At 35.6% G+C, this 21,645-nt stretch overlaps 1 protein-coding gene across 1 annotated transcript in view; it reads left to right on the top strand.

Annotated features, from left to right (window-relative positions):
- The window catches only part of CEP350 (centrosomal protein 350), a 133,299-nt gene that overhangs the window by 29,741 nt on the left and 81,913 nt on the right, over positions 1–21,645 (top strand). The window contains exons 8-14 of the mRNA XM_050793928.1: positions 1,925–2,071; positions 3,806–4,464; positions 5,472–5,593; positions 10,192–11,252; positions 12,944–13,094; positions 14,676–14,839; positions 21,240–21,414. Of these exons, the coding sequence (XP_050649885.1) occupies positions 1,925–2,071; positions 3,806–4,464; positions 5,472–5,593; positions 10,192–11,252; positions 12,944–13,094; positions 14,676–14,839; positions 21,240–21,414 (2,479 nt within the window). The remainder of the gene's footprint in view (positions 1–1,924; positions 2,072–3,805; positions 4,465–5,471; positions 5,594–10,191; positions 11,253–12,943; positions 13,095–14,675; positions 14,840–21,239; positions 21,415–21,645) is intronic.

The following is a 21,645-nucleotide window of genomic DNA, read 5'->3' as shown; positions in this document are numbered from 1 at the left end:
AACAGATAAAACCACAATCCAGACTTAAATAAAGAACAAGTATTACTTTGTATGTTTCCTTACATTCATTTTAAAATTATAATAGTATGTTATGGTAATCACTGTTTATGTAAATTTTTTTGTATATGTAAAATTTCATTGATTTTTGCATCTTCTCAGAGGAACATTTCTGTTGTTTCTTATGAAAATTGCGATTTGTAATGGCCACACAATATTCTAGTAGAAATAGTAATTATTCACCATTATTCAGTATTTAGTTACTTCTGATAGTATAAAAATGATACAGTCAACATTTTCATTTATTTTTTTCTTTCTTTTAGATTATTTATATTGTATACATTTCTGTTTGTTGGATCATTGATCAAGGGGAATGAATACTGTTGGGGTCCCTGACACATAATCTCATGTTTGCTTTTTTTTTTTTTTTTTTTAAAGAAACTATACCCACTTATATTTCAGCAAGTAATGTATAGGCAGAATGATTTTATTATAATTTTATCAGCATTGGCTATTAATGTAAAAATGTTTATAATAATTTAATTAGGCTTGAAGTGCTACTATTTCTTCCTTCCTTTCTTTTTTTCCTTCCTTTTTTTTTTTTTTTTTTTTTTGAGGCAGGATCTCACTCAGTGTCCCAGGCTGGAGCACAGTGGCGTGATCTTAGCTGACTGTATCCTTGAACTCCTGGGATCAAGTGATACTCCCACCTCAGCCTCCTGGGTAGCTGTGACTACAGGCACGCATCACTGTACCCAGCTAATTTTTTCTTAATCTTAATTCTTTGTAGAGACAGGATCTTGCTGTGTTTCCCAAGCTGGATTCGAACTCTTGGCCCCAAGCATTTCTCCTACCTCAGCCTCTCAAAGTGCTGGGATTACAGGCATGAGCCACCAGGCCTGACCTCTATTTCTTATCTTATTTTGCATTTAAACACTTTTATTCCATGTTTTTTTTTTGTAGTTTCTATTTTGTAAACAGTCTTTTATTTCATTTTTTTTTAGTCACTATTTTGAGATGATTGCTTAATTTTTAATTTCTTACATTCTGAAGCTAATGGATGAAAATCCTTTTTTCTCCTGGTAAACAGTTGTATTTATTGAATCACTTATTTTTTTGAATTTTTGTGATGTGAGGACCTTTTAAAATGATTATACTTTTTAAATGTTACTGTTTTGTACATAGAAAAGTGGTGTGTACTTTTGGTATATACCTGTAAAATATAATGTGAAAGTCCCTGTAAGACCATCCCCTTCAAAAGTAATCATTGTTAACTCTTTGTTATATGTTTCCTCAAAAGTTTTTACATGTTCTTTGATTAAGTCTTTTTTTTTTAAGCAAACGTATTATTTTATCGTGTGCCATGTATGGTGCTAGATATTTGTAAACCAAACACTTGTTGTGTGTTAAGACATATTTTTGTTTTGTCAAGTTTGCTGCCTTAGTTCTTTTTTTTGAGATGGTGTCTTGCTCTGTCGCCAGGCTAGAGTGCAGTGGGGTGCGATCTCAGCTCACTGCAACCTCTGCTGCTTGGGTTCAAGCGATTCTCGTGTCTCAGCCTCCTTGGTAGCTGGGATTATAGGCACCCTCCACCACGCCTGGCTAATTTTTTGTATTTTTAGTACAGACAGGGTTTTGCCATATTGGCCAGGCCGGTCTTGTGCCTTAGTTCTTGAGGTTTAGGAATCATTATTTGGTACTTAACTTTCAAAGCATTTTACATTTATTTCAGATGTGTGGGTAAATCAAGATATAAACAAACGGTTAACTGACTTGGGGAGGTTAGGGTTTAACAATATCATTATTTGTAAATCTTTTGACCTTGACAGATAAGCATAAGATTAATAATAAAACCCGTATGGTTGAGTAGATACACTTCTTACAATTAAAATTTAAATTTTAATTTCAGTGCAATGTATTTTTTTAGGTAGTAGTCATCTTATAAGTACATCTTCGTGGCGAGATGGACAAAAATTAGTAAAGAAGATTCTGGGACCTGCACCCAGAATGGAGCCAAAACAGCGAAGAACAGCATCAAGTGACAGAGGTGGAAGAGAAAGAACTGTTAAATCTGGTAAGTAGCTATAATTAAAATTGTTGAGAAAACAATTAAAAATTGCTATCAAGTACTTAGAGAAGGAAAATGTACTCTTAAGAATGTGTTAGGACTTTGCTTTGTAATTTTGAATGTAGCTCAAAAAAGAAAAAAATGTTCTATTGGGCTTGTTTATGGATAATATCTGCATATAGGTGTTATGTTCATCTTTATGAATAATTTTATGTTGTATTAATTTCAATTAGCTGTCATTGTGAATATGAAAGCATTATTTTAATGAAATCATATTAGACTTTTAGGGACCTTAGAGAGAATCAAGTCCAACCTGGTTCATCCCAACATATTCAAGCAAACATGTACAAACATTCACAAGGTTGGATTTTTTTATTTGACAGATTAGGGAAACAGGCTCCGAAAGAGAAGTGATTTTTCCCATGGGTATGTAGTCAGTGGGTGTCAGACTTGGTGGCAGAACTGTTTAGTTTGACCCTCAAGTCCACTGTTTTTCTCCTATCAAAGTTTCTTGAGTGAACACTATTTCAAATAACTACTTTTTTCATGAACACTAATTTTGGGAAGTGAAATAAATACTCATATGCCAGTTTTTCTTTTTAGCAGCCAAATTTGTTTCAATTTAATGTGAACTTCTGGAATGGATTCAGTAAGATGCAGTTGCAACTATAATTTGGCACATAGAAGTCAATATTTTGTATTTGGGCCTCTTCACTTTTATCTAGCTTGTAAATACGCTCATGTGTATTCTCAGTCTAAAGCCATGTTACCAGATATTTTGATGATAACATGATTTTTTTTCCTGAATATTTTAAGTTTTTCCATCCTTCACTGGAGAGTTGTAGAGGCTTAACATTTATTCAACAAAATATTTACTGAGTGCCCACTACATAGTAGGCACTGCTGTAATCTCTTGGGCTTCAAAATAAGCAAAATAGACCCAATCCCTGGCTCTGTAGAAGAAGCATTCTAGTAAAAGGAATCATTATATTCTTCATATGTTTCTTGCTAAACTTTGCCCATTTTCTCTGGAAATAGGGTAAAATACACACAATTTTAAGAATATTTGAGCATTTGTTATATAGATGTTTAAAAATGTAAATGTGATCAGATGAGAGACTAATGCTAATCTTTTCCTTATATTAACGAGAAATACAAAGTTTCAGAAATCCTTTGATAAACTTGTCTGAACGTAGTGCCATTTCATGTAATTATGAAATGGATCAGTGTTGTAGAATTTTCAGAAAAACTAATATTTTCAGTGCCATTATTATTTGGCATATGCAGTCTGGTCTTTGCAAAGCTTTAAAAAATATATTTTTTAGGATTATTAAGACATTTCCATTTCCTTGCTTCTCATTGGGATGCCTTCCACTAAAAAGACTGTTGACGTTTTTAACAGCCTTTTGAGAGAAATAGTAACATTAAATATGTATATGAGAGAGAAATCGAAATGCTAAATATTCATAACAACCATAAGAGCTATCCTTTTTTTCCAGAAATATTTCCAACTGTATTTAAAAACAAACCAAGGAAATACAGTTTTCCAGAAGACTGAGATTCTTTTTCTGCTAAAAAGGGAAGCTTTTCTTTCCTTTTATAATGTTCTTCAGAAGACTATAGGATATTTGAATTTGAGTTTAAGTTAAAATGAAATTCTCTAATTTTCTTGTTAATGCAGTTAAATCTTAGGAATGAGTATAGAATTTCAGTATATCACTAACAGTTCATACTTTGCAGGGGGTCACATTGGAAGAGCAGAATCTGATCCCAGGTTGGACGTTTTACATAGACATCTTCAACGAAATTCAGAACGTTCGAGAAGTAAATCTCGGTCTGAAAATAATATAAAGAAACTAGCTTCATCTCTTCCAGATAATAAGCAGGAGGAAAATACTGCCTTAAATAAGGACTTTTTACCTGTTGAAATTCGTGGCATTCTTGATGACCTACAGCTAGATTCTACAGCTCACACTGCAAAGCAAGATACTGGAGACTTACAGAATCAGAAGTCATCAGCACCAATACACGCTCCTAGGAGTCACAGCCCAGTAAAAAGAAAACCTGACAAAATAACAGCTAATGAGGATCCCCCTGTTATTTCTAAAAGGCGCCACTATGACACAGACGAGGTACGACAGTACATTGTCAGGCAGCAAGAGGAAAGGAAGAGAAAGCAAAATGAAGAGAAGAAGGCTCAAAAGGAGGCTACAGAACAGAAAAACAAACGATTACAAGAGCTCTACCGGAAGCAGAAAGAAGCCTTTACTAAAGTAAAAAATGTGCCTCCTTCTGAGCCATCAGCAACTAGGCGACTACAGGAGACTTACTCCAAATTGCTACTAGAAAAGACCTTGCTTGAAGAGCCATCTCATCAACATGTTACGCAGGAAACACAGGTAATAGTAGTGACATATATAAAGGAGAGTCGTTCATGGTTAGGAAATGCTTATTTGCTATACTATGTAAACATTACCCATCATTCCTAGTATGCTCAGATAATACTAATAAAAATCGTGGCCTTCATGAAGTGTATTAAATATGGGGAGTAAAGTGATAAATGTGATGGAAAATAAAAGCTGAAGTAAGAATTTCCTACAGTGATTGTGACTGATTTATTTTCCTCTCATCATTGCTATTAGTTAAATCCCTGCATAGTTTTCATTGTAGTACTGAACAAATACAGTTGACCCTTGAACAATGTGGGGATTGGGGTGCCAACCCCTTTGCAGTTGAAAATCCACTTGTAACTTTTGATTCTCCAAAAACTAATTAACTAATAGCCAACTGTTGACCGGAAGCCTTATAACATAATGTTGATTAACACATATTTTATATGTTGTCTATATTATGCACTGTATTCTTGCAGTGAAATACACTAAAGAAAATGTTATTAAGAAAATCATAAGGAAGAGAAAATATATTGACTATTCATTAAGTGGAAATGGATCATCAAGGTCTTTATCCTCGTCATCTTCATGTTGAATAGGCTGAGAGGAGGAGGAAGAGGAGGAGTTGGTCTTGCTGTCTCAAGGGTGGCAGAGGCAAAAGAGGTAGAGGTGGAAGTGGAGGTAGGAGGTGTGCACCACCATGCCTGGGAAATTGTTTATATTTTGTAGAGACAGGGTCGCACTGTGTTGCCCATGCTGGTCTTGAACACCTGGACTCAAGTGATCCTCCCACTTCAGCCTCCCAAAGAGCGTGGCTCCCTGTTGGATTTTAGATGGCGTTTAGCTATTAGTAACGTTTGTTTTTAAGACAAAATAAATTTTAATTGGTTTAGAGAAAAAAACTCGTACATTTTATGATCTTTGTAGAGCTGAGGTGACTTAATGTTTTTCTTAGGTGCTACCTGAATATATCTTTGTGATAGAACTCATATAAATTTGATGTCCTTTTCTCCTAGGCCAAACCAGGGTATCAGCCATCTGGAGAATCTGACAAAGAAAACAAAATACAGGAACGTCCCCCAAGTGCGTCTTCCAGTAGTGACCTGTCTCTCTCGGAACCTCCACAGCCTCTTGCAAGGTAAAAAGGGAAGAATGAAAGATGATTAAGATTCTTTCTTTTCATGAAATTTAGTGGAGTAGTCTGTGTTCAGTGAATTTTGTTGACCTTTGTGAACAAGAGGGCAGAGAGGTTTATTTAGAAATTGGTTCATATCTTCTGAAATTTAAGCATAGTGCACATCTGTACTTACTGTATGCCCTAGGCCAATTGTTCAAATTTTACCTTTTAATATAAATGTCAGTTTCTTTTACAGCTGGAAGCACTCTTGCCTTTACAATAAAAGTGTGTTGGATGAATGAATGACAGTGAAATTTTAAAGTGTTTGTGGTTAATAATTTTCAGACAGGATTTCTGTATCCACTGCTATTTAAGATTTCTTCTTATGTGTAAGAACAATTTATCCATTGTACTTTCAAGAGCTACCTTTGGATATGCTTGTGAACATACTAATAAGGACTAGGGAGGGATCTGATTTGATTTCAGATAGTCAACAGACTATTTTACCTTAAATTTTCTTAAGAAATTTTTTTTTGCTGTAATATATTGTTTACAATAAAGTAAACAAAAACTGAGTTTGGAAGTAAAGGTGATGTTTAGATTACGTGGTTATAAATTATACTTTGTAATAATAACCATTTTGGAAAGGGAAAGATTTTGAAATTCTTTGAGAATGCATAAATAGAAATCAAAATCACTATCCATTGGGTTATGGTTTTTTTTGGAGACAGGGTTTCACTCTCTTGCCCAGATTGGAGTGCAGTGGTCAATCTTGGTTCACTGCAACCTCTGCCTCCCACACTCAAGCGATTCTCTTGCCTCAACCTCCTGCATAGCTGGGATTACAGGCAAGCGCCACTACCACCTGGCTAATTTTGTGTTTTTAGTAGAGACGGCGTTTCACCATCTTGGCCAGGCTGGTCTTAAACTCCTGACCTCAAGTGATCCACCCACCTCGGCCTCCCAAAGTGCTGGGATTACAGGCGTGAGCCACTGCACCTGGCCCGCATAGTCCTTTTTTTACCCCATTGTCCCTAGAATAATACTGTCAATAAAAATAGCTAACATTTATTAGTGTTTCTTAGGTTCCAGGCAATGATCTAAGTGCTTTGCATATATTATCTTACTTAACCCTTGTAATTCCTTGAGTTAGGTACTGTTGTTATTCCTGTTTTACAGAAGAGGTAATTGAGGCCTAAAGAGCCTTCTCAAAGGTCAAAACATTAATGATAGAGATAGGCTTTAATTTAGCCAGTGTGACTCTAGAAGCCTGTGCTTTAACTACTCTATATACTACTCCCCAAAAGTGAAATATTTCATATGCTTTGCTTAAGGTTCTAAATACATTTCAAACTTTAAGTATAAATAACATTTTTGTTTTGAATTTGAATGCTTTTATTTATTTATTTACTTATTTTTCTAAGTGTCATCTCTGGAGACGATTGAATGCTTTTAGATAGGTGATACTTTCTAGTTCACCTCAGTCCTATTTTTGTTGTCAGACATACCCTGGTATATTAATGTCTCCAATTTTTACCTTTCTCTGAATTTCCTTCTAATTTTAAACAAGTTATCCAATATTAGAAGCAAGCCAAACACAAACAAATCTAGTATTAGACCATACGACCTTGTATCAGTTCCTCGCTTTTCTTTTAATATCCAACTTCTTTGACTCGTGATGTCTAACTTATTGTGTCCACTTTCTTGCTACCGAATTCCTGAGCTCCCCCATTCCGTTAGCAGTTTTAGCATAACTTTATGTTTAAAAGCATGCTACTTTTTGCTTAAAATTTGGCATTTCTTTTCCTTGCTCTTTATATCCTATTGTGTTAGCTGCCTGGAAAACTCCAGATTCCATATCTGACCTTGAAAACTGAAGATCCAACTTAACAGTCACTTTCCTTGGCTAGCAGAGTTAATTACTTCTTCATCTATACCCTACTGAACTTTTAATATCTTTGTTTTAGTATTTGTGATGTCTTATTTTAGCTGTTTGTTTATTAGTCTGTCATCCCTGGTAGATCTTGAGATCCTAAAGTATAAGAATTAAGCCTTTTGGCCGGGCGTGGTGGCTCAAGCCTGTAATCCCAGCACTTTGGGAGGCCGAGACGGGTGGATCACAAGGTCAGGAGATCGAGACCATCCTGGCGAACACGGTGAAACCCTGTCTCTACTAAAAAGTACAAAAAAACTAGCCGGGCGAGGTGGCGGGCGCCTGTAGTCCCAGCTACTCGGGAGGCTGAGGCAGGAGAATGGCATAAACCCGGGAGGCGGAGCTTGCAGTGAGCTGAGATCCGGCCACTGCACTCCAGCCTAGGCAACAGAGCGAGACTCCATCTCAAAAAAAAAAAAAAAAAAAAAAGAAGCCTTTTTACTTGTTTTTAATTTGGAGACAGGGTCTTGCTTTTTCACACAGGCTGGAGTGCAGTGGCATGATCATAGCTCACTGCAGCCTCAACCTCTTGGATTCAAGTGATCCTCCCACCTCAGCCTCCCAAGTAGCTGCGACTGTAGGCATGCACCGCCATGCCTGGCTAATTTTTATTTTATTTTTTTGGAGATGAGGAGCTTGCTATGTTGCCCAGACTGGTCTTGAACTTCTGGCCTCAAGTGATTGATTCTTCTGCCTCAGCCTCCCAAGTAGGTAGGATTACAGGTGTGAGCTACCATGCCCAGCTCAGGATTAACTGGATTAAGTATATCCATTTTTGTCTCCTATTTCTCTACCATCAACATAGCACCTGCTGTAAAATTGGCATTCTAAATACTTGAATTTAAAGCTCTTGGATTTTTATTCATCAGTATCTTTTATATTATAACTTCCTTTGTATTCCCATTACTACCAGCTTAGTTTAGGCCCCAGTAACCTCACGCTTTGCATTTGTAATAGCCTATATTCTAAGGCATAGAATCTGTGCTCTAGTCTTTCTTCCTTCATTCTAATGACATGCTTTTCAACTTCTTATTGTCCTGGTTACCCCCCTTCAGATGACTTATTTTAATCCAGTTGCAGAACTTTACATTTTATCCATATTAGTTTGGTTTAAGATTGCAGCCTATAAAAATAAATTTGTCTCATAATTTGGTCATTTGTTGGGTCAGCCATGCCTCCCAGCTTTCTGTCATCTGCAAGTTTGATAAGCATACCTTTATGTCATCATCCTAAAATAATGGACAAGACCAAGGACAAAGCCTCATGTTGTTGTCCTTTTTTTTTTTTTTTTTTTTTTTGAGACAGAGTCTTAACTGTGTCTCCCAGCTGGAGTGCAGTGGCACGATCTCGGGCACTGCATCCTCCACCTCTCGGGTTCAAGTGATACTTCTGCCTTAACCTCCCAAGTAGCTAGGACTACAGGCACATGCCACCATGCCCAGCTAATTTTTTTGTATTTGTAGTAGAGATGGGGTTTCGCCATTTTGCCCAGGCTGATCTCAAACTCTTGGCCTCAAGTCATCTGCCTGCTTCAGCCTTCCAAAGTGCTGGGGTTACAGGCATCAGCCACTGTTCCTGGCCTGTTCCTCTAAGGGTCTTCTTAATAGTTGACGTCATCCTGTAATCTCTCTGTAGTATCCCTTAATATAGAGGAAGTCTATGGTCTAGAGATATAGGTAAATACACATAATGTTGTTTAGGACATCTTTATTCTGTTTCTATACTTAATGGATACCCTACCCTGTATATTTATATTTATAGTTGCATATTTATAGTTGGCACTCACAGTTTTGCATTTAATTGTTTCACATTCATTAATTTTTCACAAGTATTAGTAGGTTATAATAACCTCCCTGTTTAGCATGTACATTGTTAAACGTAAGTGTTCAGCATATAGTAAATATTTGTTGATTAGAATAATCTATATCATGTCTACATTAATATTTAGCAATTTTAAGCATTTCTCTTTTATGTAATGTTATTTTAAAAACTATAATCAGGGCCGGGCGCGGTGGCTCAAGCCTGTAATCCCAGCACTTTGGGAGGCCGAGACGGGTGGATCACGAGGTCAGGAGATCGAGACCATCCTGGCTAACACGGTGAAACCCCGTCTCTACTAAAAAATACAAAAAACTAGCCGGGCGAGGTGGCGGGCGCCTGTAGTCCCAGCTACTCGGGAGGCTGAGGCAGGAGAATGGCGGGAACCCGGGAGGCGGAGCTTGCAGTGAGCCGAGATCTGGTCACTGCGCTCCAGCCTGGGTGACAGAGCAAGACTCCGTCTCAAAAAAAAAAAAAAAACTATAATCAGTATTGTAAGGAATTTTGTTTATAGAATTTTAACGATCTTATTGCCTTCTTTTAAATACTTTTTTTAAAAATATGGCATCTTAGTTGAAAAAAGCAGTTTGCAAAACAGTATATATGGTAAAAATCCCATTTTTGTACAAACAATACCACCAAAACATAATGTACATATAGAAAAATGTTTGGAAGTATATAATTCTAAATGAAATATTAACAGTGCCTCTTTTTTATTGTTTTGCTGAATGATCTTTATCTTTTTTATGTTTTTTATCTGTCCTTATTTTGTTGCAGTGCATACTCACTACTCTTATAATCAGACAAAAACAAAACTTTTTTTAAATGATGGTTTAGTTAGCTAACATATTGTGACTTTCATTTCCAGGAAAGACTTGACGGAATCTACATGGATGCAGCCTGACAGATTGAGCCCACAAGTTCACCATTCTCAACCACAGCCTTTTGCTGCAACAGCTGGAAGTTTACTCTCCCATCTCTTGAGTCTAGAGCATGTAGGAATTTTGCATAAGGATTTTGAATCTATTTTACCAACCAGAAAGAATCATAATATGGCTTCAAGGCCATTAACTTTTACACCTCAACCATATGTGACCTCACCAGCTACTTATACAGATGCCTTGTTAAAACCTAGTGCCAGTCAGTATAAGAGTAAACTGGATCGTATTGAAGCCTTGAAAGCAACAGCTGCTTCTTTGTCCAGCAGAATTGAAAGTGAAGCCAAGAAATTAGCTGGGGCCAACATTAACTATGGGTCAGCATGGAACACTGAGTATGATGTGCAGCAGGCACCTCAAGAAGATGGACCTTGGACCAAGGCTGTAACTCCACCTGTGAAAGATGATACTGAAGATGTTTTCTCTGCCAGAATTCAGAAGATGCTGGGAACCTGTGTATCTCATGCAACTTTTGAAGATGATCTTCCTGGTGTAGGCAATCTCAGTGAATTTAAAAAGCTTCCTGAGATGATAAGACCTCAGAGTGCCATATCAAGCTTTAGAGTGAGATCCCCTGGTCCCAGACCAGAAGGGCTACTGGCACAGTTATGTAAAAGACAGACTGACTCTTCTAGCTCTGATATGCAAGCCTGTTCTCAAGACAAAGCCAAAATATCTCTTGGTTCCAGCATAGATTCAGTCAGTGAAGGGCCTCTTCTTAGTGAGGGGAGTCTCTCCGAAGAAGAGGGAGACCAGCATGGACAGCCCCTTTTGAAAGTAGCAGAAATTTTAAAAGAAAAGGAATTTTGTGCTGGAGAAAGGAATAGTCATGAACCCATCAAAGAGTTTCAGAAAGAAGCTGAAAAATTCTTGCCACTTTTTGGGCACATAGGTGGGACACAAAGCAAAGGGCCATGGGAAGAATTGGCAAAGGGAAGCCCACATAGCGTCATTAATATTTTTACAAAATCCTATCAGTTATATGGAAAAGGTGAGAAAAATAAGTATAACTTGTACTATTTGTATATTAAGATGAATTATAGTTTCTGTACAAGATACATACTTTAGTACACATTTTTCATTAAGTGGATAATGGAGACATTATTGTCCATATTAGTCATCTTCTAAATTTCCTGCAAGCCTCAAATAGAGTATTAGTAATTGAATCTTTAAGATTTCATTTAAAAATTGTTATTGTCATAAAATAATAGTTGACTGGTAGTTGTAGAAATTTTTATCTAGTTCAGAGAAATTCATAGATGATGTTCAAGATTGGATATATATCACATGTATACTACATTTTCTGTGACCATAGTTATGTACTTCTATAGAAACTAAGTATAAGCTGGGCACAGTGGCTCACAACTGTAATCCCAGGACTTTCAGAGTCCAAGACAGGCAGATCACTTGAGGTTAGGAGTTCAAGACCAGCCTGGCCAACATGGTGAAACCCCGCCTCTACTAACAATACAAAAAAAATTTAGCTGGGTGTGGTGGCATGCACCTGTAATCCCAGCTACTCGGGAGGCTGAGGCATGAGAACCGCTTGAACCTGGAGGCAGACATTGCAGTGAGCTGAGATCATGCCACTGCACTCCAGCCTGGGCGACAGAGCGAGACTCCATCTCAAAAAAAAAAAAAAAAAAAAAGAAACTAAGTGTATTTCTTACCACAGTGGTGATTTGCGAATTCTTGGGAATATAGCAATCAAGAATTGAGAGGGATAACTGTAGTAACATTTATTTCTAATATGAAAACAACTCTATTAATGTTTGTTAAAACTAGTTTGAATAGCAATCAGACTTTGAACAGTAACGTAGCTATATATTTGATTCCTGAAACAATGACTTCTAACGTTCCCTTCTTATCCCTGAAATCCTGTAACACGGCTTTCCTTTTCTATGATGGACTCAATTCCCTCAAGTCCCTTTCTCTATCCTTCCTGCTATATTTGGAATCTGCCCATTTTATGGTAACATTATCTTAGAATTTCTGGATCGGAGATTTCCCCTCTGTATAGTGAATGTATTTCATCTGTTCTTCTTATGCTCAACTGGGTATCACATTGCTTTTTCCTAGAATTCATATTTAGGTATTTCTTAATGGTCTTGTATAGACCTTCATATGCTATTGCTTTCTTTTGTTTAGCCACATTTCTATTAGTGGTAATTTTAAATTTGTTTTGATTTGAAAGTTATTTTGATTTCTTTTGATGAAAGTAAAGTGCTTAAATCAACATCTTTTTTTATAAGAAAATTGTTTCTTCTTAAATTCTATTAAATGTTCATTAAGATTTTATAGTTAAACTAAAATATTTAGAGATGAAATGAGAATGAAATGTTATCTGCAATTTGCTTTAAAATAGTCTGGGGGGTGGTAGATGAAGGTAGTAGGAGGTTTATTTGAAACTAGATTGCTGATGTATTGGTCATTGTTGAAGCTGGATGATGAATACTTTGGTTTCATTATACCAATCTCCCTGTTTTTATGTATGTTTTAAATTTTCCTAATAAAAAGCTTTAAAAAAGTATCGTTGGATATAAAGGTAAATAGAAAAGAAGCACTATTAAAGGAAACTAAAATGTCCCTAAGCCCATATTGCTAATCTCCATGTATGGGATGCTTTTCTTACAGTTTCTTGATTTTCATTTTTAACCATGTTTCAATTATTACTTTTGTCAGGGTTTGAAGACAAGTTGGACAGAGGAACATCAACATCACGGCCTTTGAATGCCACCACAACTCCTCTAAGCAGTGTTTCATATGAAGATGATTTTGTCTCCTCTCCAGGGAGTGGGACTTTGACAGAAAAAAAGTCAGCTCTTGAACCTCAGTAAGAAAATATTGGCAATATGGAATAAAAACTCTGAAGAGTGAGAAAATGTACAAATGAGAACTCTGGTCTGAATATTAGCAAAGTTTTGCTTGTTTAAAGATACATATAGAGGCTGCACATCGTAGTGGAAATCCCAGGGCATGGGGCTCTGGATCCAGACTGCCTTTGTTTAAATCCAGGCTCTCCTGATTATTAGTTGTTTGTATTTATGCACATTACTTAGCCATCCTATGCTTCTGCTTCCTTCTCTGTGAAATGGGGACATTAATAGTACCTGCCTGCCTCATAGAGTTGTTATGAGTATTAAATGAAATATAGTGAGGCTGAGGCACGAAAATTGCTTGAACCCCTGGGAGTTGGAAGTTGCAGTGAGCCGAGATTGCACCACTGCACTCCAGCCTGGGTGACAAAACTAGACCCTATCTCAAAAAAAGAAAGAAAAAAATAAATCACATACTTAGAACAGGACCTGGCACATAGCAAGCAGAGTATAGGTTATTAAGTCAGTCCATGAATTCCCAGTAGAGTATTGGAGTATTGGGAAATTAGTCCATGGTATACTAACATAAAAAGCTTGAGAAATGGTTTTCTGTGATAGAATTGAGGAAGATCAGATAGATACGTGACTCCATGGTTCCAAATAATAAGTAATTTTCTTTATAATCAAGAAAACATTGAAAAATTTGCAAAGCTTTGAAAAACAATAATTATAATGATTATAACATCTGATCATTATTGAGCACTTAGTGTGCAAGACACTGAAAAGACTGAAAGACTTTACCTATATTAACTCATTTTTATAATAGCCTGATGTGGAAAGTATTGTTGTTACCGTTTCTGTTTTAGAGAGCAAACTGAAGCAGAGGTTAAATTACTTGTACATAGTCACATAGTAAGTGAATCAGACTTTGTTGGAGAGAATTTTCTCCCTATATTTTGCTACCGTATACATTTATCTGTAATTATTCATACTTAATATCATCTTTTTCAAATATTACAAATTGTAATCCATGTAAAATTATTAGGTGATCTTATAAAAATTAGTTAAATGTAATTAGATTAGTAGGAATAGGTATGAAAATTATATGAGAAAAAGCATAGTTTTAAGTTTTGAGCTCTAAAGAAAATATCAAATTTTTAAATAAAAACTTTCAATGATTTAATTATGGTGACATTTAATATCACCAATCAATATGATTTGATGCATTTTATTTCCAGGTAGAGGAAGAACATGTTAAGTTATTGTTCTCCATAAGATTATAAGAGGAGAAATAGTTATAATTAATAAATTATAAATTTGAATAGAAATTGAGGCCATTCCAGTATTCAACATTATATACTTTTCTCTGAATATTAGTTTTTATTGGTTTCACTTACCTGAGATTTTTCTTAGTAACAAGTTGAACCATAGGGAACAATCCAGGTTGATGGTGGTTAAAAAAATCAATAATAAAGTGGAAGCCGTCTTTGATTGTAGTTATATTCTCCTAGTGATTAAATAGATTTTGTAAATATCTTTAATTTAGCTGTGTTGTAAGACTTTTCTTTCTAGAATTACTATTATTTATTCTTTGACAGTAGCACTTCAGGCCCTCAGGAGGACCATTCTAACAGAAAGTCTGCCTATGATCCTTCCTCTGTGGATGTTACCTCCCAGCATTCATCAGGAGCCCAGTCTGCTGCATCATCTCGTTCATCTACTTCTTCTAAAGGAAAGAAAGGAAAAAAGGAAAAGACAGAATGTAAGTGGAATTCCACATGGTAACTTTTTCTCTTACCAATGATTTTGTTGTAGTAATCTAAAGTTGTGATTTGATCCCATAAGAAGTTAGAATTTCTTACAGTAATTAACTTTCATATTTATCATTATAGTAATACCTTTTGATATATAACATTATGAATCTTTTCCTTAATACAAAAGGAATACATTTGCAGTGATAAAAAATTAAAAATTAGAGATAAACACTCTTCAAGGAAAGACAAATTTCCTTTGAGCCTTCTGTTCAGAGATTAGCTACTATTAACATTTTTGATGTATACATAAAATTATACACACACGACTTTATTTTAAAAACAAATGTAAATAATTGCTTTGCAGTTGGGTTTTTAAAAAAACTTAATAGTATATACATCTCTGAGTATCATTAAATATAATACCCAGATTTCCTTATCTATAAGGTAGAGATAATAGATACTTTATATGGTAATTTTCAAGCTCATATGAAGTTAAGGGAGATAATGTGTACATTCTGGTACCCAGCACTGTAGCTGACTCATTGGCGTTCAGTAAATATTTTTGAGTGATTGAGATACCCTTTAATGTCCTAATTTCTACTCTTGGCTTAAATTTGCTCCATAGGCCTACGGAGACGGATAATCACTGTATAAAGTGATTAGGCAAAGGCTTTGTAAACTCACAGGATGGTGTCTAGCTATGGGAATGATTTTGCTTCTTGCTTCCAAAAATGTTTTTTCTGGAAGCTGGAAGCTGTCATTCTCAGCAGACTAACACAGGAACAGAAAACCAAACACCGTGTGTTCTCATTCATAAGTGGGAGTTGAACAATGCAAACACACGGACACGGGGAAAGGATCATCACACACTGGGACCTGTCGGGGTCGGGGGGCAAGGGAAGGGAGAGCATTAGGACAAATATCTAATGCATGCGGGGCTTAAAACCTAGATGATGGGTTGATAGGTGTAGCAAACCACCATGGCACATGTATACCTCTGTAACAAACCTGCACGTTCTGCACATGTATCCCAGAACATAAAATAAAAAATAAATACATAAAATAAATCCTGCTTGTTCAGCTAAAAGGCTTCAGGGGGTGGAAGGAACAGGAATAGGAGGAAGACATCAATAAATATAGAAACCTGTATTTTAAAAGTAAATCACCTCTAGTTCTTTCTCTTAGAGATAACGGATGTTAACATTTAAACCAGCCTGGCCAATATGGTGAAACCCTGTCTCTAAAGGTACAAAAATTAGCCAGGTATGATGGTGGGTGTCTATAATCCCAGCTACTCGGGAGGCTGAGGCGGGAGGATAGCTTGAACCCAGGAGGCGGAGGTTGCAGTGAGCCGAGATTGCACCATTGCACTCCAGCCTGAGCGAGACTCCGTCTCAAAAAAAAAAAAGTATTTTATTTATTTCATTTTATCTTATTTATTTTGCAGAGACGAGGGCCTCACTTTGTTGCCCAGGCTGGTCTCAAACTCCTGGGCTCAAGCAATCCTTCTGCCTCAGCCTCCCAAAGTGTTGTGATTATAGGCATGAGCCACTGCCCTCTGCCTATTTTAATTGTGGTAAAATATACATAACATAAAATTTATCATTTTAACCATTTTCAAATACACAGTTCAGTGACATTAAGTACATGCACATTATTGTTGCAAGCATCACCACTGTCTCTCCAGAAATTTTTCATATTCCCCTACTGAACTCTGTACCCAGGAAATAATAACTCCATTCCTCTGTTCCTCAGCCGCTGGTAACCATTCTTGTGTTTTCTGTCCCTATGAATTTGACTACTCTAGGTACTTCATATAAGTGGAATAATACAGTATTTGTCTTTTTTATCTGGCTTATTTCACTTAGCATAATATCTGACTCACCGTTCATCTATGTACAGCATGTATCAGAATTTATTTTTATTGCTGAATAATATTCCATGCTGTGTATATGCCATATTTTGTTTGTCCATTAATCTGTTGATGGACATTTTGGTATTTTCCACCTTTTAGCTATTGTGAATGATGTTGCTATGAACACTGGTGTACAAATACCCTATTTGAATCCCTGCTTTAACCCAGATACAGAACTGCTAGATCAAATGGTAATGTCATGTTTAATTTTTTGAGGAACTGCCATAATGTTTTCTATAGCAGTTGTACCATTTTACATTCCCACCAGCAATACACAGGGTTCTATTTTGTCTACATTTATGCCAACACTTCATATTTTCTGCTTTTTTGTTAATAGGACATCCTAATGGGTGTGAAATGTTAACATTTTTAGTAAGAGTCCTTCCAGACAATTTGTAGGCACACACAAATAGGAAATTTTATGTGTATGGGATCACATTTTACATGCAATTTTATTCTGTCTATAGGGTATGGGTATCTTTTTTTGTCAGTAAATATGGATTGCTATTTGTGAGGATTACCCACTAAACAAACTCTAGACCCATTAAGTAACAGAATACTATTCTGTTTTTGCTTTTTTGTTTTGTTTTTTGAGATAGGGTCTCACTCTGTCACCCAGGCTGGAGTACAGTGGTGTGATCACAGCTTATGGCTCACCGTAGCCTCAACATCCTGGGCTCCATCAATCCTTCCACCTCAGCCTCCCAGGTAGCTGGGATTACAGGCACACACCACCCCACGTGGCTAATTTTTCCTTTTTGTTTGTAGTGACGGCTTCTGCCATATTATCAGGGCTGGTCTCAAACTCCTGGGCTTAAGCAATTCATCTGTTTTAGCTTCCCAGACTGCTGGGATTATAGGCGTGAGCCACCACACCTGGCTTGTTATTTGAATATATTATAATTTATTTAACTGTTTCCCCATTGCTGGATATTTAGGTTATTTTCTTTTTTCTTTATTCTATTATAAATACTACTGCATTGAATATCCTTGTAAATACATCTTTATGCATTAGTCGGGTTTTTTCCTATAGGGGAAAATCCTAGAGGTGAGATAATGGGGCAAATAATATGCCATGTTTAAAATGTGCTACATTTTGCCAAATAGCCTTTCAGAAAGTTAGTGCCAGTTTATACTTCCAATGAGAGTGCTAGGAGAAATTATTTTTAAATCATTAACCTAATACAAGCAGTTTGGAAGTGTTCTGAAAGTCTTTGTAGGACGTTTAGACATCATTTTACCAGCACTTCCCAAACTCTGTATTTTCTTGTGAAATACAAGTTTAGTGGTATAGACTGTTTTGTGTTCTGAGAATAAAAGAGCTCCATGGTTCCATAAATTTGGGAAATTATTTTAGAGTGAAACAAGATTCTTTCCTGTAAGACTCAAAAACACTATAAATATGCTAGTGCATTACTTATTTTAGGATAAGGATGAGGCTGTAGTATGAAGCATTTTCCAAGTGTATTTTGACCACAGAATCATCAATCATCATTTTATGGCATTAGAATTCAGCTGAACACAGTTTGGGAAATGCTGATCTTGCTCAATTCTTTTATTTTGCAATTGTTAGTGTTGGCTAAGTTAGTGTCTCACCTAAGGTCACTAACTTGTTATTGGCAAAGCCCAGATTCTGACTTCTGACTCCCAAATCCAGTCTATCTTCTGCTATGGTATACTGCACAATTTTAAAATATTATGATATAGGCTGGGCGTGATAGCTCACTCCTATAATCACAGCATTTTGTGAGGCTGAGAGGGGTGGATCATTTGATGCAGGAGTTCAAAATCCTGTAGTTCGAGACCAGCCTGGGCAACATGATGAAGCCCTGTGTTTAGAAAAAATAGAAAAATTATCCAGGCATGGTGGCATACACCTGTAGCCCCAGCTATTGGAGAGGCTCAGGTGGAAGGATCAGTTGAGTCCCTGAAATTGAGGCTGCAGTGAGCCATGATCATGCTACTGCACTCCAGCCTGGGCAACAGAGCGAGACCTGTCTCAAAAAAAAGAAAAAATCATGATATATTGAGTATATGTGTATTAATAATATGATTTAATGTAGGTTTAAAACATTATCATCTAAAACAGATTAGATGAAGTATAGGTAGTGTTTTGTGGCTTTCAGTTTCCCTAATCCTCACCTGCAGTACCAGAAAAATCCTGATAGATTTCACTTTCCACAGCATCTTCTTAAACTTAGTTTCTCCTTCATCCCCAAGTTCTAAAATCAGTGTGATTTTAATTGTATATGCTCCATCTGGTGGTGAAAAAGAGTGTCTGCATGCTCTGTACAAAAATTTACCCAGTGTAGTTGAAAGTAGTTGGTAGATTAAAGTGGTAATCCTAAGAAGAAAAAATTTTGCTTTAAGATATGGAGTATGGCTTTACTTGGCAATCTTTTAATGTCAGGGCATTTTCTTTTCATATGGGTCCCTTGATTGGAGTGTAGGCCTTTCTTGCACAGAACATTATCTTGTCTATAATTTCTAGTTGTTTAAAGTCAAGAAGAAGTTTTAAATTGTGTATGTATTGTCAACAAACAATATTAAGTGAATAAAGCATTCTTATTATGAAAGCAGTGCAGCTTTATTGTAGAAAAATTAGCGATAATCAGTATTAACAGCTTGCTTCTAGCCTCGGGATCCTAAATAGACTTTATAATAGAGTCCTTTCTATTTGATTAATAATATTCTGTTTTAGGTGTACAGTTCAGTGGCATTAAGCACATTTATACTGTTATACAACCATCCCCACCACTCAGTTTCAGAACTTTCTGTTTCCCATACTGAAGCTCTGTATCCATTCAACAATAACTCTCCATTCCTCCCTCCCTTCAGTTCTGGCAATCACCATTCTAACTTTCTGTCTCCATGAATTTCACTAGGGAATTTAACCATTTTCAAGTGTACAGTTCATTAGCATTAAGTACATTCACATTGTTTTGCCATCGTGATCACTATCTCCAGAACATTTTCATCATCCCAAACTAAAATCTATACCCATTCAAAAATAACTCTCATTCTCTTCTCCCAACGCCTAGTAACAACTGTTCTACTTTCTCTCTCTAAGTTTGCCTATTCTAGCTATGTCATGTAAGTGGAATCATATTTGTCCTTTTTTGACTGGCTTATTTCACTTAGCATAATGTCTTCAAGGTTCATCTGTGTTCTAGCATGTGTCAGAATGCCCTTCCTTTTAAGGCTGAATAATATTCCTTTGTATGTATAAGCCATATTTTGTTTGTCCATTCATCAGTTGATGGACACTTGGGTTGCTTTCATCTTCTGACTATTTTGAATAATACTGCTATGAATATGAGTATAAAGGGTAATTTTTTTCCACTTTTGTATTTTCTTTTGCTCTTTAACCATATATATCTTTAAAATTTAACTTAAATTTTTTTGTATATATATAAAGTATATATAGTAATTTTACAATAAATTTTTATAAAAAACTTTTAATGTATATGTACACATTATATATTTATATGTATATATACATAAATATGTGTATATATAAACATATATAGTATATATAATATATAAAATATGTATTTATATTTAAAATTTTGGGGGGCCACTATTAAAATTTATAGGCAGTTTTGTAATCTGCTTTTTTTAAAAGGTAATAATAAATATTTTCCCATGCTGCTGTTTAAGCATACAATCAGGATGAATAGTGTACTAGAGTCAGGAGGCCTGAGTGTGTGTCCTATTTCTGCTGTTGACCAAAGCAGAGTACCTTGTTAAGCAAGTTATTAAACCCCATAGATCTCTAGTTACCTCATCAGTAAATTGGGGATATAGTACTTATTTCATAACATGTTTAAGAGCAATAAGGTACTATACATGAAGTACATTTGAATTACAATGTTCTATATAAATGTACAGATTACTATTATCTGTGTGATTTAGACAGGTATTCTCTTGTTAGAAATGTAGATTAAATTTCTTTGAGTTACAAAGTTACACATTGATTAACATGCATAATTTTTGTTTCATCTCCTTAAGATATATTCCTATGAGTAAAATTATTCACTCAGAGAATATGAATATTTTTATAAATCAGGCTACATAGTTCTTACCATAGACTTTTTTCAAAAGAATTATGTAGTTCAGTTAGCAGTTGGTATGATTTTTCTCCCAGCTCTGGATTTTATCCTTTAAAAAATTCTTTTTGCTTACTTTTTCATAGGGATAGATTAGTACTTTATTGTTATTTAATATGCTTATCTTTTATTACTAGTTGAGCTAAGAATGATTTATTAATAGCAAGTGGAATTAATGGAAGAAACTTCACTTTCCTTAAATGGAGACAGAAGGATGAACTGCTTTATTTTAGATATGGAAAACAGATTTTGAATATAATATAGGTCAAATTTTAAATATTCTGATTTCTACTTTTTATTATTTTATTGAAATCTATATGTCAATTATCTATCTCAATAACTTCTAATATTGGGAATCAGCTTTATAAGAAATTTGCTTTACAGGGTTGGATTCATTCACTGGAAATGTTCAGAACTCATTTCTTGATGAGGAAAAAGCAGAACATGGCTCCCATCAAGGAAAGAAATCTGGGACCAGCAGCAAACTTTCTGTTAAAGATTTTGAGCATACTCTTGATACAGATAGCACTTTGGAAGATCTTTCTGGACATTCTGTGAGGTAAAGTTAATGTGTGCTTTATACTGTAATTCATATATAATTAAAGTTATAATATAATTGATATTCAGAAAATCCATATAATGAATTTTAGCTCAGCAATCTCCTTAACTGTGCATGTCTGAGCTACTACAAAATTGTATATATTACAAATAGACTTCAGAGCTTTGTTCACAGCTCTAATCTTGGTCTGTATATTAGAACATGGTCATGTATCATCTAAACTGTTACAAC

This window comes from Macaca thibetana, chromosome 1, assembly GCF_024542745.1.
Source record: "Macaca thibetana thibetana isolate TM-01 chromosome 1, ASM2454274v1, whole genome shotgun sequence".
NCBI classification, from domain to species: Eukaryota; Metazoa; Chordata; class Mammalia; order Primates; family Cercopithecidae; genus Macaca; species Macaca thibetana.
This window is presented reverse-complemented; position numbering and strand designations above follow the sequence as displayed.